General features: G+C 35.9%; 1 protein-coding gene across 1 annotated transcript in view; it reads right to left on the minus strand.

Annotated features, from left to right (window-relative positions):
- Positions 1-23,893, minus strand: part of NEGR1 (neuronal growth regulator 1) — a 1,084,106-nt gene that overhangs the window by 162,069 nt on the left and 898,144 nt on the right. Inside the window, exon 10 of the mRNA XM_012639937.1 lies at positions 21,600-21,751. Within this exon, the coding sequence (XP_012495391.1) occupies positions 21,600-21,751 (152 nt within the window). The remainder of the gene's footprint in view (positions 1-21,599; positions 21,752-23,893) is intronic.

The raw sequence follows: 23,893 nt of genomic DNA on the forward strand, positions 1-23,893 counted from the left end.
AAGTTTGAAGAAGTATGTGATGTGTACCACTCAGAGAAAAGGAAGCCAGAATTATTGGATGTTACGCATGTTTGTCCTACTGGTAAAATTGCAATTTTGTGAGATGAATGAAGCAATGTTGCTTTTAGACGAATGCTTTTTTTTTTTTCCTTTTATTTCAGCATATTATGGGGGTACAGATGTTTAGGTTACGTATGTTGCCCTTTGTCCCCCCAGCCAAGTCCGGGTTTCAAATATGTCCATCCTTCGGGTGGTGTGCATTGCACTCCTTGTGTATACAAATACCCGTCCCCTCCTCCCTCCTCCGCCCTCCCCCTGCCCCCCTCCCCCCTGCCCAACATCCAATAGATGTTATTCTTATATGTGCATTTATGTGTTGATTAGTTAATACCAATTTGATGGTGAGTACAAACGGATCCCGTTCTTCTGCTCTTGTGGTGCCCCACTTTGAATAATGGGCTTAAGTTTAATCCAGAAAAGTATAAGAGGTGCTAGATCACTGTCGTTTCTTATAATTGAGTAATATTCCATTGTAAACATATACCAGATTTTGATAATCCACTCATGGATTGACGGGCACTTGGGTTGTTTCCACATTCTTGCAATAGTGAATTGTGCTGCCATAAATGTTCGGGTGCAGATGTCCTTATCGCAGAATGTTTTGTGCTCTTTTGGGTAGATGCCTAATAGTGTTATTGCTGGATCGAATGGTATTTCTATTTTTAGCTCTCTGAGGTATCTCCAAATTCTTTTCCACAGAGGTTGCACTAATTTGCAGTCCCACCAGCAGTGTAGAAGTGTTCCTGTCTCTCCACATCCTCGCCAACATTTGTTGTTTTGTGTTTTATTGATAGAGGCCAATCTCACCGGGGTTAGGTGATACCTCATTATGCTTTTTTTTTTTTCTTTCTTTCTTCGTTTTTTTATTTCAGCATATTATGGGGGTACAAATCTTTAGGTTACGTATATTGCCCTTACCCCCACCCCCCAGTCAGAGCTTGCATTTTCTTTTTTTCTCATTATGCTTTTATGTGCTTGATTTCTTTATCTCGCCTTCTGATTCCTTGGTTACCAGGCAAAGTTCTGATTATGATTTGGTGTTCTGTACTGGTCTGCCTACAGGGAGAGAATGGCTGATCCTATAGACTTCAAGTATTTTCTGTCCCCAGACAGTGATTTTTCATGGTAAATTAATAAAATGGCTTCTGACTCTGATGTGGCTTCTCTTGCAGCTTCAGTTTAGGGACAAAATGAGCTGCTTATGCCAATATGAATATTATAATTCAGGTCAATCTCTTATTGTAAATTAATACATCGATATTCTAGGGTCTACTTAGAATGTATCTTGTAGTCTCACATTGTGTTAGACAGTGTCAGTCTGTCATCACAGTCTGCTAAGTCCTATGCAGCAGACTAGAAATACTGTCTGGGCTATTGAAATGCAGGTCCAGAATCCAGTCTATGGTAACCTCAAAAAGCTCTTCTGAAACACAAGACTTCCCCTAGAGCCTTGCTATTTAACCAAGTGTGGCCCTTCAAATCACAGCATCAGCATTCTAGGGAACCCAGGAAATTTAGAATCTCAGCCTGTCCTCCAGAATCATTGAATCAGAGTCTGAATTTTAACAAAGTCCTTGGTATATTTGTGTGCATAATAAAATCTGGGAAGTGCTGCCTTAGAGGATGCATCCACTGTTTCTATCTCTTTGTCTCTTCATGGGTCTCTTGCACTAATACCGGCTTTGTTGTTACCTGTTTTGTTGAGAACCTCAAGAATGAATGACTTGAGTAAAGGATAAAAAACAATGCTCTTATTATGCTCTTATTCAGGCCATTTCTTGTGGGATGAGGGAATGTCTCCCTCTGAGACAAAGAGAAAGCTTACTTACTGGCTGCTACAAAACACTAGGCTCCCTAAACTCAGTGTTCCTTTATAACAGAAACCAGAGCATGTGCAGGCATCCATCTCAGCCATTCAGGTTGTCCCTGTGGGAATGGGGGCTCAGGAAATGGATGCGATCATGCTGACTCTCTGCTTACTGTTTTTGCTGTGAGTAATAAAGTCTTATATCTCTGGCCCAGGAGTCTTGTGTTTTCTGCCAGCATCCATGAAATTGTAGCAAGCTAACATTCGCTTACGAGTAGGGTAAAATCTCAGACATTGCACAGTTATTGACGCAGATTTCTACAGTCTTTTTTAGCACAGTTGCAGAAAATGAAGTGTTAAGAGAACTGAGTTCTTATCTAGGGTTCTACCATTCATAAGTTATACAAAAGAAGAATTATTGCCTCTCGTCTCTGGAATGATTTCTTCATGTATAAAATGAGGGGAGGAGGGAGAGGAATGAAGTAGGTGATGTAAGTTTATCGCTAATGCTGTTTCTTAAGGACAGTATTCAAGTCTTAAGAATCTTTGTTATCGTCTCCTCCCTCCGAAATTCAGCACATTCCTTTGAATGTTGGAGATACCAATACGTGTGTATTCTGTTTTAGCCCAATGGACTTGGGAATCTCTTAGAAAACCTTAATAGTTTATTTTCTTTAGCCCACCTTAATTCTACATTAAGGGATATGCATATGTTCTGCACACACATTACGTCTTATTTGGTGAAGACAACTTCTCATTGAACTCCAAATATAGGAATAATTTTTTAATATTTTTATTTTAAAATTTTTATTTATATAAATTCAAGGGATCCAGTGCAATTTTGTAACATGGTTATATTTCACAGTGGTGAAGTCTGCACTTTTAGTGTATTCATAACCTGAACAATGTACATTGTGCCGATTAAGTATATGAATCATTTTGATTATCTCTGGGTCCACATAGTTCTGATAATTTTTAGGACTCTATTCATTTGAAGTAATATGGAATGTGGATATCATTGGAAGAACAATTATTTGTTCATTATTTAATATAAAATTCTTCTGAGACTAAATCGACAATGTGATAATTTTCAATAAAGAAGAAGAATAGGAGAATTTAGATGGCTAATTTATGGATTACGGATTATGTCACTAGATTATGTCACTTTGAGAGTCACGAACTAACTACGGTGCTAGCTAATCTTTGTGAGAAAATTGTTTTGTTAAAGAAATCACAATCCTGGTCTATTATTTTAGCTGTTCAACCCCTAAAGAGAGTTCTGTGTCCCCAGTCCGCACCAGTACAAAGTGGGCCACACAAGCTGTTTACCCCCTAATGCTTTCTTCAGACATAGTCATGGAGCATGGTGTCCAAGAAACAACTTCCAAGAGGACGAAGACAAGGACTACAGAGGACAATGGACTTGGGCAGAGAACAGAATGATTTACCAGTGATTTACCCAAGGAACTAAGGAACAAACTACACTGTTGGAATAGAGGTTTTTGACTCTTCCAACTGGCAGGATCTGATCATTGCTATGCATAAGTGGCTGCTGCGGGTTTTCTTTTCTTCCCCTCTCAGAATGGAAGTGTTGCAGTTTTCTGGTTCATATGCCACCATAGTATATTGGGCTTATATGTGGCAGAAAACATTTGTTTTAATCCCCAAATCATCAGACCTGAATGTGTCACATTCAGGCTGATGTCAGGTGGAGACCCTGGGCCTCAGTTACATTCAGCATCTTCATGGAACACTATAGTTTTCTACCTTTGATAGAAATGAGTGTTTTCTGTATGTGTGAAAAAAAGCATGCCTGGATATTTGGGTCATAAAGAGGTAGACTGTAGTAGAAACTAATTATCCTTTCAATATTCATCATATCCTTTTCTTATAATAAAATCACCATGATTGTTGGCAAAGAATACTAACAAAGAACAAAATTCCCAACTTCCCATGCAGCTAAGTGTGGCCATGTCAGTAAAGGTCAGTGGGACATAAATGAAAGTGATGTGTACAGATTTGGGGAGCATTTATTAAAGGAGAGAAAGAGACCTTTTCCTTTCCTCTTCTCTGTTTCCTACAGCCTGAAGTATAGATATGATGTTTTGAACCGAAGTGGCCTCTTTGGACCATAAAGTTACCTTTGAAATGGGTCCTACCAAGTGGAACAAAATCATAGAGGGAGGCTATATCCTTCATCTGGTAATGCTATTCTAGCCCTGAAATATCTATTGCAGTTTCCACGTGAAAGAAAAGTACAGTTGTTTAAGTCATTGTTATTTTTGGTTTTGTCACTTGCAACTGTTCCTAAATCTAACACAGATGCTTTAAAAAAGTTATCTAGAAAGTTTTTCACAGAATTTTAAATTTTTTGTCAGTTCTTTGCAAGTCTCACAGGATTTTAATATTAATGAATAAAAAATGATAAATTAGTTCTGCAATATTACTGCCTTTTTGGTGGAGGGTCTCTAAGCACTTTGGTTCAATAGAATTTTAATGGTAAAGTAAAATGTAAATGAAGTAATTTGCTTTTGTTCCTGAACCTTTTTTAGACATTAAAATGTTAAAAGTCATTTTAAATAAGACATGTTAGAATTTTATAGCTTTAAAGGACCACCTGTGAAGAAGTCTATAATATGGCTACAACTTTCAGAAAGCTATCAACATGGCTGAAGGAACAGCCAAGTCCCTATGAAGTGAGAAACGTAAACAAGGATTCAGATGACCATGTGTCTCCTGGTATTTTAGAACGAGTAGGTTATAATCAATATGTATAATGGTGGTCATGAAGGACTGAAATCAATATTGGATGATTTTTAATCTAGTTTTGTACACGCACACACACTGTTTAAACAGTCATTTCCAAACATTATCATAGGCTCCAGACTTTTTCTGTTATCTATATATGTGGTAATCAGCCCCATTTCCAGTCTGAAATTGTTCTCTGTCTCGGCTTGTCTCTTTGCTACACTCTCCTTTACAAACAACGACAATAACAACAATAGCATAACACAATATTTTTCAAAACAGTTAAAAGCTAGGCTTATCTCACATTGAATCCAACCATTGTTAAATCACAACAGATAATAACGCTGTCCTTTATATTTGAAGATAATGATTCTGAATCACCATCAGCAGACTACTTGCTGGGAGCTATTTTTTTCCAGTACGGATACACGCACTCTCTGAACTCCTGAAGCCATGATTATCTGTATCTAGATATAGCATTGCATTATATATTGCCTCTCCTCATTCTCTAATTGCACCTAGATTCTAACTCTGATTTTGTACCGGTCATACTGAATAGAGGCTGCTATACTTCTCTCCTAAACTTCTTTTTTCCCCACACGCAAGTTAGTAGAGTCTGATACACAGGAGATTTCATATTGTACTTGCTAATTAAGAATGAGGCAGGATTTGTGCTAAACTATCTCTGCTGTTTTCTGGCTCCTAACATAACAAATTTTAAGATGGTGGGCTGAGACTAGAGATATAGGTTACCAGAAATGAAAGCAAAACAAGATGAAACAAAGAAAAACATAAACAAACACAAGTAAGTTCTCTCTTAGAGAACTTAACTCTTCCTTGGTCTTGGACTGGTGATAGTACATATACTATGCTTGATAATTCATTGGATAGAATAAACTATAACTAAATTGTTAAACTATATTTATGGGCTGTTTTCCAGGACACAGAAATAAGTTGTAATATTTATTATTCAGCTGTTATCATGCCATTACTAATCAGGAAATTCTCTAATGAGAAGACAAAATGTTATAAATTTATATAGGGAAGTTCTCTATGAATTCATTCAGGGGCAAGAGTATTTAACTTTATTACAATTACTGAGAGATGAAAGATTTGCTCCTAAATGTCTTTGGAGGGCTTCTTACACCATCCTGTATAATTTTAAGGAAAAAGAGATTAGAGTTGGACCAAACATTTATAGTATGAATTAGCAAATAGATTAACAGTATACTAGAAAAAAGTTAGGGACAGATATGTTAGAAAAAGCTTAACTATCTCATTAAATAGTGCAGTAACAATTATCTTATTATTCGATCAGCTTAATAGATCAACGGAATACAGTAATTGCTCTTCCTTTAAGAAAAAATTGGCACAAGCATATATGATTTTCTAGAAACATGAGGAGGTGATAAGTAAGTTCATGTGTCTGAGGAATGTCAAAAGTTGTAGAGAAATTAAGGAAAAGACTAAAAAGTAGTCTTTATCTTAGTAACTGGGATTATTTCACATGCATTACATGACATCTTAAGAACCAAAGTGTTACAATATTCTAGGAATAATTATTTGGCCCTTTGGTCACTTACATTTTTAAAGCTAGTAGTAGTATATGAAAAGTTGGTTTTGGCTGATAACATTTCTGTAACTTGTCAAATAAAGTATCATTTCCTTGCAAGGCCATTTACAAGCTAGCATCTGTCTCTTTCCATCCAGCTTCTGTCCATTTGCCTTTTGTGTCCTCTGCGCTCTGGCCACATAGGGTTTCTACTATTCACTCATAGTTGTCATTCTTTCTCTCACCTCCAAGAATTAACTACATTTTGTGGTAACCAATTGTGTGGACAATTTTCTCAAAATTAGCATTCTCCAAAAGGTTAGGAATCAAGTTATTTTAGCTTGACTTTGTATTCCCAACATAGCACGGGAATAGGCATTTAGATGTTCAGTGAATTGAATAAGTGAATAAATACTGAAGTTTTAAAATTATGACATTACTGGTTCATCTTATGTCCCAAGTTGTAACCTATAAAATATGTTTTTCTTCCTTTAAACAAGTAAGAAGAATGAGAAGACAAAACAGTAAAACTATTTAAGATGGTTTTGGGGGGAAGGAGGAGATGATATGAAAGAGAACTGATTTTACCCTTTTCAAAACAGTTTAAAATATGTATTCCCTCTTCCCCTGACTCTGGCCAGGTTAGAGGAGAGATAACAATGGATTTAGAACCTATTGTGATATTAATATGTGGCCTTGAAAACTGTTTAGGACCAGATAATATATTTTTCTCTCTGGCTTCATGGGATTAAAACATTACAAGATAAGCATCCCCTGAGTCCTCATAACTTGAGTCTACAGAATCATTGTTGCTTAAAACCTAGTGTAGAGTAGGAAAAAGGTGTAGTGATAGAGTCAATTGTAAGAGGGAAATGTTTTGCATTGCAGTAAATTTAAGCAAGAAATGTAACATGCATGAGAAAATATTTATGTATGCTTGAGTTTATCACAGGGACAGAATAAAATCTCAAATGTATCAGGGGTCATTACATGGATTTGGAGGTCCTGAATTAAATAATCCTTGGCTCAAAATAAAATGAAGGAAATTATATTAATAGATATAATGAGAGGGATTGAAGTTATATAAGAGGAGAAAAAAGGCCACAATGTATAAATCCCTACCATAAGCCAAGTACTTTACACATGTCTCATTTAATTCTTCCATCTCCATGTGAGCTAAGTATTACTACTGTAATTCCATTTTACACATGGGCAAATTGAAGAGAAGAGAGGTATGTAATTTTTCTAGAGGCATGCAGTTCATATGTGCAGGAAACATGCTTTCCTTTACAGTCACTCAAATAGATAGTAGCATATAGAAACTGACTTTTACCAGCTCATGAGAACCAATTGTTAAATGTTTAGGAATACTGCAAGTCATTCATTAAACACAGACATCATTAAAAGTAAACTTAATTTTATGATTAAATAAATTACATTAAAAACAAATGCAATAACTACTCAAACCTCATCAGTTCCAAATTATTTTATTACATTTTATTATTATTTATAATCTTCAGGTTATTTACATCTATTGTGTCTGAATTATGGGAACATGATATAATGGTATGATACTGCACATCTCTTCCCAACTCAGCATTCAGTAATACGACTTTGCAAGCTTGAAATCAGCCATGTTGGGAGTATTTATACCATGGAAACTGGAAATTACTCCAAATTAGGGGTTGATTTATTGTTTAGTTGATTGTCTAGACTTAAAATTATAGAGAAAATGTTAATAGGGATTAAATATAAAAGTGTGTCATGTCTACAGCCATTACATTGGGAATAGCACAAAAAACTGAGGAAATTTTCCTGTAGTATTCCAAAACTATTCTCTGACTTAGCAAAGAAGTTGTACATGTTGCTTTTATCTTACTCATTACCATAAACAAAAACACCAGCCACTATTCATGTTAAGATAATGCTCATAGTTGGAATGCAATACCATAGGTCACATCATGTATGTGTCATGTACATGAATAGCAACCATAGGTTGGTTATGGATACATGAGTTTGGCAAAAATCAGTGAAAGTATTTGTGTGAAGCAATTAGCTATATGTAATTTAAAAGAAAGAGAATTGCATATTTTTTATTATTTGTAAATTTTGTTAGACAGATTCTTTATTTTGGTTAAACATTTATCAATTCATCATTGAATATATAATAGTGAAGCCATGAAAATATTATTTAGGAAGACCAAACAAATATGGAAAAGTTTTTGCCAGGTATAAAATTAAATCCATTCTATAATTGTAAGTATGTAAAATACATACATAAAGATGGTACGGTTTAAGTGAAAATGAAAGAATTTTGTGAGGAGGGTAGATGATATACAATTGATATACAGGAAAGGGGGGAATCATGAAAAATAGAAATGCATAACAAAAGCCTGTTACACCCTAGAAGAGTATCTTGTAATGTTTCTCTGTGCCAATCTTATAAAATATTTTGGAAAGGGAGGGAGGGAGTTGTTGTCATGGAATACAATTCTGTAGAGACCAACAGAATATTCTTTTGCTTCATCACAGTACATTTTTTTGAACTTCTCCTTCTAGAACTATAAAATACAATGTGTTTCTGACCATTCCCTTTATTTAATAGCAGTACATTATATCATCTTATTTTTTTCTCATTAATTTTCATTTCCTCTAAATTTTAGTACACATATTAAAGATTAGAACTTATCTTTTTAAAATCAGAAGATATCATTTGGGGGAAGTAAAGTTTTCCCAAATCAAACCAAATGTAAAAACAAGCATACAAAATATCCTCTGTGCAACACAATTCTGTGACTAACAAAATATTTTTTAAAAGTTAGACGGCTTTTTCCTCAGGAACATATGAGAAAATCTCCCTGCAAATTTCAAGCGCAAGCGAGTTGCTTCCCAAATTGGCCATTTGCACTTCAGGGCTAAAGCTGAAAGCACACAGAATTGCCTGAGTAATTCAATTGCAGGCAGAATCGATGCAAGTGTGAACGCTGCCCTGGTCAAAGGTTGGCCCTTAGGCTGCAACTTAAATCAATTTGGGGTAAGCTAAGTTTGATTACGTTTTCAGTGATGAAGCTTTCAAAAGCAATTTTGAGCTTGCCTATTCAGAAGCTATTTGGTTCTGTCTTGAATCTATACTACTGGTTAGAGAAGCATCTATCTATTTCTTTTGATGATGATTAAGTACTGGAGTTGAGGAGAAAGATGAGAGCTTGTCACTAATAATATGAACCAGTGCTTCTTGTTACCTTTTTTTTTAAAAAAAAAATTATAACAATGAGAATAAGAGGGAAAAGAATTAAAAAGTATGGCTACAAGGAAAATAAACTAATAGATGGAAGATTATCATGAAGGTGATATGTGGCAGTCTAAGACTATTTTGGCATGTGAAGCCCATTCTTTCAGGTGCTGCGGGCAGGAGGAATGTTGGAGAAATACAGGGGGTTATGCATTATGAAGCAAAATGAGCGTAAGAAAGGATGTCAAATATGGACTCCAATAAGCACTATGTTAGCTTCAGAGGAATAAACTCTTTCAATTCATGTTTTTCCAGCAGAGTCAAGCCTGCAGAGCTGTGGAGCATCTATCGCTTATGCAAGTCTTCCTAAAAATGTGTTTCCTTAGTTGATGTTACTCAGTTTTATTATAGATATTATCTAAATTTCGTAAGCATATCATAAGCTGTAGTGTTCCCAAGGAATTATGATTTTTTGAGAAAATATGTATTTCCCTACAGTTATGGTCACTAATTCTTAAAGCATATACTATTATCCTGACGGTATTAGGAAAATATGTTGCTATATCTTGTTTTATGAAGTATTTTAGAGACTTGTGATTCCTTATAAGTGGACTGAGTAGTGACTCCAATGTTCCTTTGACAAGAATTATGATCTGCCTCACTAATTAGGCAGTTCCACATATGCACTAATTGGACTGAATCAAAGAAAGAAACTGAAGGTTATGCAACTATCTAAAGCCACATTTTAGAGTTAGGTAACTGAAGTTGCTTCTTTGACTTAAATTTGTTGAAAGAGAAAGCTTGCTTTAAAAAAAAAAAAAGCTAAAATAGGAAAAATCCAGTCTACTATAAATGTCTGACCATGGCATAAGTGAAATAACATTTCCATGTGAGCAAGTCTTGCTTGATTTATTCAAATCTCACTTAAGCATATACTGGGCAGATAGCTAATTTGTGTCTCTGTAGAGAAATCCCAGTTGAATTGCATTTATAAGTAAGGAAATCCAGTCCATGCTGAATAGACATATTCAATGAAGACATGCCATTTTCAGTCCCTTCCCTAGCAATTTTATGGATACTAAAACTGAATTTACAGTGCTTTAGAGAAAGTGTGGCCCATTGAAATATCATTGCTCTCACAGTTAATTCTTTATCTTTTTACCTTTATCTGAAACATCAAAATGGCAAAAAAGGCCGGGTGTGGTGGCTCATGCCTGTAATCCTAGCACTCTGGGAGGCCGAGGTGGGTGGATCGCTCAAGGTCAGAAGTTCAAGACCAGCCTGAGCAAGAGTGAGACCCCATTTCTACTAAAAATAGAAAGAAATTAGCTGGACAAATAAAAATATATAGAAAAAAATCAGCCGGGCATGATGGCGCATGCCTGTAAGTCCCAGCTACTCGGGAGGCTGAGGCAAGAGGCTTGCTTAGCCTAGGAGTTTGAGGTTCCTGTGAGCTAGGCTGACGCCACGGCATTCATTCTAGCCTGGGCAACAAAGCAAGACTCTGTCTCAAAAAAAAAAAAAAAGCACATTTAGCTTTACTTTTTCTTTTTGTGGAATACTCTATTATGTTTCACACTGACTAAGGAGAAATGGGAAGCTTAATAATAATAATACTCAGCATTTTGTAATAATAATTTTGTTCACATATATTTCTGGGTCTTTTATTAGGGGTCACATTTCCATTTTTCAGAAACAGAAATCACAGCACAGAAGTGGAGGTGAGAGAGTGGCTCCAAGTTTGCCACCTTATCATGTGCTCTAACTGTTAGATGCTATTTCAAATCCAGCCACAGCTACAAGGAAAACAGCGCATGCAGGGTAAGTATGCTTCATGGAAATACTGGCAGGGAAACCTCTCACTGGACCTCCAATAGGCTCTGTCAGAGAAAGGACTAGGAAATGCACAATTGAAGGAAGAGTCTGTTCGTATGTTTTCTTTAGGCTAGAAATGTTGGCATGTTTTCATTTTTACAAAGCCCAAATAGCCACAACCCCCATATCCACAGGGTCACATTTTGGCCTAATTTGTTATAGGGTTAGAGCTGTGTGAAATAAAATAGCAAGCAAGAAGGTTTATTCTACTGCCTTTTCACAGGTTACTGGCCAACAGAATTGAAACTGTGAACATAAAGGGAATTTCTCCGGAGAGTAAAATTCTGTACAGAAATGACAAAATGATTAGGCTAGCAGTGCTTTAGAGCTGAGTTTTATAGAAACTCTCCACAGAGACAAGCATATTAAAATAAATTTTTTTCTGTCAATAAAAAATAATTTTGAGTCAATGACAAAAATGTACAGAAGGGAAAAATAATGGCAGCACTTCTACTTTGTTAAGGAGTAAGTCAAACTTTTAAAGTAACAACCTATGTATTATATATTGATACTATTATATATTATATACTATTATATGTTATATAATATATATACTACTTATAAGAAACATAGATTTCTTAGGATCTTAAAGCAAGACAGCTGAAAGATAATTTAGAGATTAGTTATTCTAGTCTCCTCATTTCATAGATGAGTAAACTGAAGCCAGACAGTTAAGTGCTAAGGACCTCTCCAATTAAAGCCCAATCTGACTCCTAGGCTAGGGCTCCTAGTAAAATTTTATGGTTATGTTTGAAACTCTTTTTGATTTTTCTATATCTTTTTGGTACTTAATTCTCCTAAGATCACTACATTTCAAGGCTGATCAATTTCAAGAACAAATACCAAAGCTGCCTTCTCCCTTTGGCATTCACTGACCCTTTGTCAGCTATGGGTATGTATGTGCAGTACCAGTAGCTTGAAGATATGGCTGTCAAATTGCCTCTTAACCTGGGAGAAAACACATCAGTAGAGAAATTAATCTTGTACAACCCTCTCTATCAACCTGCCCACTTTTTTTTTCCCACTCATTACAAGTAAATGTTTATGTTCATGGCTGATTTAATTAATAGTTCTAATAAAAAGGACAATATCATAATGATATACATAAGTGCATTAATAAATGAAGCAAAGAACAAGTACTGTTAATTTGGATATCTAGTGAAATAAAGTTACACAGCTATTCGGGTTATGTAGATCTGACCCGGCTGGTGTTTACCTTTCAATGTTGGGATTATACGTAATGCAGGAAAGAAAAGAATACTGACATTTCATGGATATTAGTTTTGGACTAACGCTGTATTGACCATTTTGCCTGTCATGTCACATTTAATCCTCGCAACAGTCCTATAAAAATAAGTTATTTCCCCCTATTTTATAGGTGAGATGATTAAGGTTCAAATACTGAGATTGAAAGAACTGTCCAAAATCCTTCATGCAGGATTATAGCTTCAACTCAGATTTGCTTGAGTCAAAGCTTTTGGGGCACCACCTGTGTAGTGGGAAGAGTGTTGGAACAAGGGTAGGAAAAACTAAATTCTAGCCCTAATTATGCTCTTTGACTTTGAGCTCTGACTCATCCTCACTGGGCTTCAGTTCCCTCACCTATGAAATGAAAGAATTGGTCTAGACTGGAGGTTTCCAAAATGAATTCTCTGGAAGTCTATGATATTTTGACAGACTTCAAGGTCACTGTGTAATATGATGGATAGGCAAATAAAAGGATTTTCCAGATTTGCTTCCAACACACCAAACTAACTCTGATTTTATCTTTGTTAACATTAAGGGTTTGCACATGGTTTCATTTAGGGGAAGAAAGGATTCCATTGCTTAAGAAAGATGGAAGAAAATTGACTAGGTAATATCTGAGACATCCTTTAGCTCTAAATTTCTCTCAGTTGACAAAGGCAACTAAAGCCCTACTGGCTAGTATTTGGTTTGGTTGTTTTTGGTGGCAATTTGGTGACATGGAGTACCATATGCTCTAACAGTCATTCTGACTGCTTCGACCTGCTAGGTATTAAGTCTCCTGTATGCCATTAAATGACCATATTTTGTATCCATCCTCTTGAAAATATACATGGGTTTTAGGTATAGATTGAGGAGGCAACAACTCCTCTTGTTTTACTCCTATTCCATTTCACCAAATTTGTATACATCCACTGTTTGTGTGATGATTCCGTGTGTGAATTTCTGTTTAGTAGAGGCCTGTATAACTGTATCAAAATCTACCTACAACTGCAAACCTAATTTTTGTCAAATATTTAATACTAGAACATCCAGAGAGCCTTCTCATTAACATCTCAAAGCTGTGAGGATAAAGCAAGTTAGCTCACACAGTACTCTGTCTTCAATTATCACCGAGTCTAAATTTATTACTGCCTCTTTCAACTAAAATGAAAACCCTATCTCTTTTAAGTTGCAAGAGGGGAGATAAATTTCCATCTAAAATATGAATCATTCACGTTTGTGGTATCACCTTTCACATGGACTCAAGGTTCACTATGATAGGCACAAGTAACAGAGAGCCCATACAGTTGCTTACTGGCATGTGGGGACGTTGGAAGCAAGCAGAGAGCTGAAATATTCCTTGCAAGGGCACAGCTGGTTCCACATTCAACAAATCAATCAAAAAGTTTCTTGCATCACTGGAATTTAACAGGGAAAAACTGTTACATTACCCACATATTTGCTTTCTGCAGTAACCTCTTCCACTTCCCTTTTGGATACAAGCTACTTATTTATTTATTTATTTTCCTCAAAAGAGGAGTTGTCTATCAAATCAGACTGGGAAGAAATGTTCTTTAACATGAGAGGAGACATTCCAGAAAGTTAAATAGCACTGATTGTATAAAGCATGTAAAATTGGAACTTCATTATTGTCTCCACAGGGTTTCTACGGCAGAGAAAAGGCAGTTTTGATGGGTCCTTTGAGTGTTTTATGTGCAATATTTCTGAGACAAATGCTTTGTTACTTTGAATAAATGCACACACACACACACACACACACACACACACATGCACAAGAAAAGAAGAAGAGGTGTCCCAATAGCATCATTAGGACCTTATCTTCCAGCAAAGGATTTGACACCATACTTCGGCATCTACACATTTTAGAAATATTACCTATTTGGGGTTATAAGCGAAAACACTTTGTCAATATTAAGACTATATTTGTCCCAAATATTTTCATGTATTAGGCTTCAAGAGAAGGTTGTCTTAAACTGAAGCTGTGTGCATTTTAAGCACTTTACTTATGCAGCTTTTTCCCTTCTAATTAATTCTCCCTCCTTTAGATGGTGAGTCTTTAAATACGTGTCCTATAATGAATATCTGTTCTTTAGAAAAAGCAAGAAACAAAGCATATGCAGCATGTTTTACTTATAGAAATGACTATGTTTTACTGGTTACTGAATTCATGCTTAAATGATGGTGTGTACATTTGATGAATTGGACCCATAGATGGCAGGATGGGACCATTCACTTCACATTCTTTAAGGAACAGACTTAGAAGAAACATCTACTCAGTTGCTCATGTTCAGGAAGTAAAAACAAAACACAGGTGAAAAATAAAAATATAATAACAAATAATTCTGAATTAAAAACTTTTTACTTAATAAGGAATTTGACTATGAATAATTGGCACAGTGTCATCTATTATTGATTTTGTTAAGGCATTTTTCCGAGGAATGATCTACAGTGATCCACAGAGTATTCTCTCTTTCTCACTCTCTCTTCACTTTCATTTTTCTATTTTTTAAAATGAAGACACATTTTAGGAATTTTGGGACTGATAATCTAGAGGATAAGGGATCTTCATTGTATACTAGCTTTCCTGTAGTGTTTCTATCATAAATTTTGCTTTCTCCTTACTTGAGAAAGTATATTCTTTACCTGAAGTAATTTAAAGTAATTCTATTGATGAAATTACTAAAATCTCCACTTAAAATTACAGTTCCTTTTACAATTACAGCCAAAGCTTACAGGACATGGAAGAGAAAGGGTTTTAAGGTGCTTTCATGTTAAATCACAGCCCTTGCTTATTTCTCCAGGATCCAAAAGAGATGTGAGAAAGAAGCAAGATTTGCAGACAAAAGAGAAAGCATGGCAAGTGTAGTTCACCAAAGGCTAGGGCACTGTGTCTTGGCAGGTCAGGGACTTGCTGATGTACACACAGCCACCGGGCCTATTAATTGGAGAAGAAGCCCAATCAGACCAGCTACTAGAGCATCAAAGCATAGCATCAACCCTGCCTTCTTCCTTTCATAGCCTAACCTCCAGAAAGAGTAGTTTGTTACCCATGTCTCTACATCCTCATCTATTTATATAACCTTAATCTACAGAAATTTGGCTTCTACTTCCAGTTGTTCATAGTAACTATTCTGCCAAGGATCACCAATAACTGCATAATTGTCAGAGATAGTGGTCGATTTTCTGACTCTCTCTGACCTAATGTATCATTGGATATTCTTCTTGAAATGGTTTTCTTGAAATGGTCTTCTTTTAAACCTTCCGTTGCACTCCCTGGCCCTGATCCTCCTCTGGCAGCCATCCACACTGCATCTGCTTACTTCTGCAGTGTGCTTCTCTTCCTCTGCTCACTCTTGCATCTGATTTTACTTGGATTTCTGTCCTTGGTCATCTTTTTACTCTACATGGCCTTTATGAGAAATCTGATTTACTCTCATTGCTAACACTATCACCTCCATTCTGATAACTTTCAAATCTATATCTCCATTCTGGACTTTCTGCCTAGCTACCTACTGGTCATTGCCTCAAGTGAGAAATGTCTAAAGCTGAACTTATTCTCTACTTCTAATCTTTACCTCCTTCCCAAATCTAAAAGCCCTAATCCTTCTCTTAAGTTCTTATTCTAGTTAACATCACCCAAACTGGACATTGGGGGTTATCTACATTCTTGCAACTCCCTTTCTATTTTCTCCAGATTTGGTCATTAACTCCTATCTCCCAATTATCCCTCAGTGCTCTCATCTCTGCTACTCATTTTTGTACAATTACGTTTTCTTTGCTTTTATTATCGAAAGTTTAGTATCTGGGTTTAGCCCCTCAAAATTGCTTAAGAAAAAGTCTTTTGGGAACCAAATCTATTTATATCATTCCTTTGTTAAAATCCTTCAATGGCTCTCCCAAACCAGGATAAAGGCCAAACTTATTTCCAACCCTTCTTGTCCTAATCCTTGTCACCTTGTCTAATGTCATCTCTCAATACTCTTTTACCTTTTACTCTAACGGTACTAAAAATGATAGTGTTTTCAAAGGTATCAGATTGTTTCATATTGCCGTGTCTTTTTTTTTTTTTTTTTTTGGAGACAAAGTCTCACTCTGTTTCCCAGGCTGGAGTGCAGTGGTGTGATCATAGCTCACTGCAGCCTCTAATTCCTGGGCTTAAGTAATCCTCCTGCCTCAGCCTCCCAGGTAGCTGGGACTATAAGCCCAGCTAATTTTTCTTATCTTTTTTGTAGAGATAGGGTCTCACTATGTTGACCAGGCTGGTCTTGAATTCCTGGCCTCAAGCAATTCTCCCAGCTCAGCCTTCTGAAGTGCTGGGGTTACAGGCATGAGCTGCTGTACCCAGCCACCGCCATGTGTTTACATAAGCTATTTCATACCACAATGCTTCTCTCTCTCTCTTTTTCTCTTCCATCATCATGCTCACACCTCCAGGCTCAATTCAATCACCCTTAGCTCAGAGGGCATCTCCTCTACAGCTTACTCTGAGCCTTTGAGACTGAGTTGATCATTCTCACATTTGTGCCACTCTACCTTGTGGTCATGATTGTTGTTGAATGAACACCTGCAAATTTCTGCCTCTGACAATGAAACAGTGATGGCTAAAATGGGGTTTTGAGTTGTACCTTAGTTGTAGTTCAAAGAGTGCTATTAGCTACTCTAGATGGAAGTCCCTTCATGCCCCTAGAGACTGAATTAACAGTGTCTTCTCTGCCCAGTATGGTACCCTTGACTATACTGCATTACAGTTGCACATTCTCTTGTTCCTCTCCTCTCACTCACCTGAGAACTCTGAGGATGGGATTCCAGTTCTAATAACCCTTCTTTTTCCAACATCTAACACAGTGCTTTGCACAGAGTAGGAAATCAATATATACATTTCACAAATGAATGTTGCTATTGAATAAATTATCTCAAAATAGAACTACTATATTGTTTCTGCCTTTACTCTATGAATCTCCTAAATGTCTCTGAAACTAGTGTCACAAAATCTTGTTAATGCACTGAGCAAGGAAGGAGGTTAAACTATGAGCTAGATTTGGGACCTTGTTTTAAGTCTGCATGCCCTCTCCCTGCCTCATTAGGGACTGTTTACCACATACACCCTCAGTAAAGTACTGAGCAGCCAGTCATCAAATAAAGTCAGTCATCTATATACTGCTCTTTAAAATTAATTGAATTGAGTGCTCTTGGAGGGTGTAATGCTGTAACAATGGCTTACATTTATTGAATGCTTACTTTGTTCCAGGCTGAGTGATAAGTGTGTTACGTGCATCATTCAGTTCCTACCCTGTGAGGTAGGAGCTATTATTGCCCTCATTTTATAAAGGAGTTAACTGAAGATTTGGAATTTAGGTAACTTACACGATGTCACACAAAACTGCTACTTGGTAAAACTGGATTCAAACCAAGACCATCTTGACTCCCATTCTGTGAAAGACACATACTCACATATTCACACATGCACACACTCACACACACTCACACACCTCAAAGTGCTATACTTCCTCGGTTTGATAGACTTAGTTATGGCAAAGCTCTAAACTACAGTTTGTCTTTTATATTTTTGGTGATCTGAAAAATATGAATTATTGCAAACAAGAAGTAGATTATAATAGTCTCAGGGTTTATCCTAAATAGTGTGTATGAGAAACCTATTCGCAGTGGCTAGAAGTCTGTTGGAATGTTATTATCAAACAGTTTCAGTGTTTGCTGTTTATCAGCATTATGCCAGATAACCCTATTTCCAACCCTCTTGTTTTTGAGCTTATTGACTATTATGGGATACAAATCATGAAAGCATAAAAATTTTCTTATTTAAAACATGCACCAAATATCACCATGTATGCAGGTGGCAGACCCTTTGGGGGCTACCTCATTTCTCCTAAAATGAGGAGATGGGTACGTTAGCTTTACATATTCTCTTACCAATGAAAGGGCTGATCTCCAGCAGCAGATTAAAAAAATTCTTTAGCAGGTTAAAAGCCAATATTGTATTTACTTAAGACTGACTTATAGTCTTGGATAATTTTCAAAGGTTGAACATTGTTCCACCTGTCTTCTTAAAGAACTTATAATTTGGTGGAGAGATGAAAATACATAAAAATAATTATAGTACAAAATAGAAATCTTAGTGCAATAAGAGCTTCAGATGAGCTCATACAAGAGTTCTGCGTGTATGGTCATCTCTTCAAACTCTCAGGGCTATGCTATTAATTACAGACAAAATTTGCAAATTTTGTCTTTATTAACAAATGAATAAAATTATACCAATATTTAGTAGCACCTCAACATCCAGGAACTCAATGGCAGAGAGGGGTCATGACTTTGTGAAGATGCAACAGGAGTTCTTCTTGAGGGACATATTGCCCTCTCTCTAGCTAGCATCTTATAAACTTTAAGAAAACTGCCTTTTCTCATATATAGTTTGCAGATTCACAATGCCGGTGCTGGATAATTGCACTATACCAAGGAGATTTAAAAATCCTATTATAATTAAATGTATATTTACATGTCCTTAAGTCTCATTTTTGCATAGTACATTTTTAGATAAACATCAACCCCATTCACCTTTTATATATTCAAATTTGATATCTGGTTTGTTGTTTACACCTAAACATTTAGTTTTAAAGAGAGCTTTCATATATTGAAGAACATCATCTTAATTATCAAACAGAAGTTGATAAAACCCACAAGAGGGAATATTTAAGCTATATGTAGAGATTTATCTTTCAAAGAATATGTTGCAAATGATACAGCTTATCTCTCACTCTACTGATGATTTTATGTTCGCAGTGAGAGGCAGTGAAGTGCGGTAGTTGAAAGCTTGGGCTTTCAAGCCACACTGTCAGGGTTCAAATCTTTGCTGTGTCACTTGCAAACCATTTGACTTTGGCCACATTTATATTCTCTTTCCAAGTTTTCTTATCAGTAAGATGGGGATTATATAATCTAACTTGTTGGATTATGGAGAATTAAATGAACAAATTCATACAAGAAATTAGCATAGAATCTGGTCCAGAATGAGCTAACAAGAAGTGTTATTAGTAATTACAGTGATATTGCCTTATAGCTCTAGCGGTTACTAGTACACATTATATAGCTAAAACATAGTTCATTCACTCATTTGTTCATTAATCCATTCATTCACTTACTTAATGTTTATTTATTCACTGAAGATTTACTAATTGCCTACCAAATAGCACTGTGCTTGGTGATATGGGAGACGAAATAACTAATCAGACATTGATCCTGTCTTCTTAAAGAACTTATAATTTGGTGGAGAGATGAAAATGCATAAAAATAATTATAGTACAAAATAGAAATCTTAATGCAATAAAAGCTTCAGATGAGCTCATACAAGAGTTCTGCATGTGTGGTCATTTCTTCAAACTCTCAGGGCTGTGTTATTAATTACAGACAAAATTTGCAAATTTTGTCTTTATTAACAAATAAATCAAATTGTACTAATATTTAGTAGCACCTCAACATACAGGGACTCAGTGGCAGAGAGGGATCATGAAAATAATTCTGAAGATTCCGTGTTTAGAAAACTTTCAGTAGTACATATTATTTCCAGATGATTACATCAAGGTTGCCAGAGTAAAACAAATATTTCACCAAGTGATATTTGTTCCTAATTTGTCACATTCATTAATGCTCTAGTTTTGAAAGTCAGAATATAATTTAGAAATTTAAATAACAAAAAGTAACTATGTTATTAAGCCTTAAATTTTTCTTTACTTTGCTTTGTTAATTCATTTATTCTTTCAGGCTTTTGAATATTTAAACCATTTAAAATATTAATAATATACCAGAGAAGTATCAATATTTACATTAAGTTGGAATTCACACTGTTCCATAATATTTTCCATGGTTTACATTATTCATAATTACACTAAATAAATCATCCTCATGGAAGAAACTTGAGCAGTCATATTATGCTACGGTCATTGCATGGCAACCCATGTTTTTCTTTCAAAGTTTAGCACAAAGAAATATTAAGGAATATTAAGCTGGAATAGTAAAATATGTGATATATTTTACTTAATGTCAGAGGTTCTTAAATTATGGTAAGTGAAAACTCATAAATTATGAAACTTATTACAGTACGTTTTTGAGTAGTAAGAACATCATATATCCATTCCTTTTTCTGCAAAATGGAACTGATGAACATGTCTGTGACGCACTATGCAATATTTGCATTTCTCAGGGATAGTTTCTATCACAGGATGATGACATAAATATACACATGTCAGGTTAATATAAAAATATTACAAGATAAGGATAATTCATATAGCTTTGTGGAACTGAAAAGACAGTGCACTCTCTACAGTCATCTTTGAACATTTTGGGAAACACTTGATTTCAAAATTAGGCATATTTTATGGCTATATCAATTTGATGGTTACTTGGCTTCTAAAAAGTACTACAATTAACTACAAGAGGAAACATTAGTGTAGGTTTCCCTCCCTTTAACTGATCCTTATGTTTGCTCTTCTTTATTCATTTCTAGTCCTTACAAACGAAGATACATTAGAATTGTAGTATTTATTTGAGTAAAACCTTAAGTTGTATTTCAAAATACAGTTTTGAGTAAAAATATTATCTATATAGATAAAATATTTTGTCCATGATCATTTATTTACTGTTTCATTTTATTTAAGGCATGTGAAACTCTGGCTATTCCAAGACAAATGTCTGAAGAAAATCAACCAAGAGTAAATTCCAGCCATATTAACCTGTGCTTCAAGATAACATAACTCATTAAAAAAAAAAAAAGGAGAAGCAAAATCCCACCAAACCAATTGTCTTTAGTCAAAAGACATTTTTCAGTTAGCCCTTTTATTTATGTATTTTTTTTCCTTTCCTTAGCTCTAAGATACTTTTCTATACAGATGTAGGCTTCTACAGGAATTACAAAATTCTCGAACACCCATATTATTTGGGAACAAAGTTTCCTCTGTGTGAGAAATGTTTCACATCAGGCTGAGTTCTCCATTCTTAGGTTTTATCTCTACTGATGTATAGGATCCAAGAGGCCCCTGGAAGCATCTGGGCAGCACTGTGTTACTTACGGTTAAGAGGCAGGCTCGCATTGGTCGTGCCTAGCTTGTTGGCAGCCACACAAGTATAGTTGCCGAAGTGCTCCTGTGTCACATTGGTAACAGTGAGAATGGATCTTGTGCTAAAATTTTGAATAATAATTCCTTGTTGGCCATTGAAGAGCCTAGAAGACAAAATAAACTCTAGGTAAATATGTATTGCGAATACCAGTTTCATTTTTATCTTAGAGGGGGGTTGTCATGGCAACCCATAGACAACTTGACCAGGTTGGCATTAGCTTATAGCATGATAGTGGTGCAATTGTAGTTTCCTTCCATTAGATTTGGGGGAGGGCAAGTTGCATGACAGCTGTAGAATGTTCCTATGGGATTATTTGTGCTATACGACACATTTATGTACTGTTTTGTATTTTAAAAAATTAAACACACCATAGCAATAGCATCTCATCTATTAAAATCAAGAAAGAGTGAAAGAGAAATAAATAAAAAGATTTCACCATAAGTACCAACTGATTGTTTCGAAGTCAGCTGGCTAGAGTATGTCTAGGCCATTTCAGATAATATTACTGGACAACTCCCAGGAAAGTTAACCCTACAACTGTGGAAGGGTGGTTCAAAGTCCAGAATCAATACCACTTTACTGTTGCCATGTAAAACCCAGACAGATGACTTCCATTAAACCTGGAAAGAGTTAATAGGGTAGTATTAAATATAGCATTTAAAGTTGAGTCACATCTCTGCCGCATTTTAGTAATGTGCCAGGGAAAGTCCTTTAAGTTCCCTGGGCTTCAATATGGGATTCAGTTTTACCTGATTTCACCCTCACTGCCCAACAGTCTCTTTCTACCTGTTCTCCTACCACCAGAGGCCCTCACCCTCATTCAGGCTGGCATGGCTTCAGCGTTCTCAGTGCATGCTGTGCTTACTTCTGCTTCAGCTTTTTTTCTGAATCTGCATCCTATCTCATGCACCTCTTCTTTCTCTGTCATTCAGATGCTTTCCTCCTCATGTAGGCCAGAACTAAGGCTTCTCTCACTTTTCCTAACGCTCCTTGAATGACTCTACTCTGTCTCTCTGTTTCTCTTGCATTGTTCTCTCTGCAGTTTCCATACACACAGTTTTTTCAAACCAAACAGACTGAATTGTTTTAAACTCCTCAAGAAACAGGGCCAAATAGACATACTTTCTTTGATATTTGAGTCTTATATAGCAGGTGGTATCATAGGTGCATAATAAATAGTACCTTGGTCAGTGGAGTCCAGGTGATGTTCCCCCAACACAGGCATTGGTAAGCCCCCTTCAGTGGCCTCTTCAGCAAATTCCCTATCTAAATATGAATTCTGCTACAATGAGGATGGCAACCAGATGCTAGCTTTTTCCTAACCAACCTCAAGTTTACTGGGAAAGAGATGCATTCATCACACTATGGGCTATGTAAGCTTATGGTCCAAATGGCATGTTAGTTTTTCCTCTTTGATATATTCAAGTTTTTGTACTAAATAATTTTTAATCCTGATGATGTTGATAAATGATGATGTTGAGAGTTTAAGTTGAATACCTTTGCATTATGTTATGTGGTTTGCATGTGAATTTAGATAAACTATGCTGTAGTTAAATGCAGGTTAAAATAAGCAGTCATATTTGATTACTGTGGGAATTACTTATATTTCACATAATAGCTGAATTTGGGTTATTCAAAACACAAACTTTAATCAGATTAATAAAACTTTGAATTGAATAAACGTTGAACAACTTGAGCAATACATTTAATGATCTCCAATTCTGATATAAGAAAACAGGGCAGAAAATATCATGGATGTGGCAGCTTTTACTCTTTTGTCTCATATATCAAACTTATCAACATTTATCCCAATTCCCATAGTGATTATTGCATAATTTTCTGCATCACATTAATAACTTTATTTTCAACTAATCAGTATATATGTTGTGCATAAAATCCACAGTTTTATTGCCTTGTAAGCTTCAGCATTGTGGCTCAAATCAATTTTCCCACATCTATGTTACAGACACATTCTCCAGAGAACTCAGCAACTCCCTAGACTACTAAATCCCCGTTGTGCTCTGTCTACTAAAATCGAGATTGTTTTGCTGCTAAAGAATTGAGAGGAAATTAACTAGAGTCTTCAATTGGCTAGACCCTGGGGAGAAAATCTCAAGTAAGAATATTCAGACACTCCATGGCACTGTTTGCTTATGTTCCTTATGGCTGTCTTTCTGAGTGAGTTAGCTTCTAACTCCCTGCCCTCTAATGTACCTAAAGGCAAAGCCACAGATGTTGCTGAATC

Source organism: Propithecus coquereli, unplaced genomic scaffold (assembly GCF_000956105.1).
Source record: "Propithecus coquereli isolate 6110/MARCELLA unplaced genomic scaffold, Pcoq_1.0 Scaffold144, whole genome shotgun sequence".
NCBI classification, from domain to species: domain Eukaryota; kingdom Metazoa; phylum Chordata; class Mammalia; order Primates; family Indriidae; genus Propithecus; species Propithecus coquereli.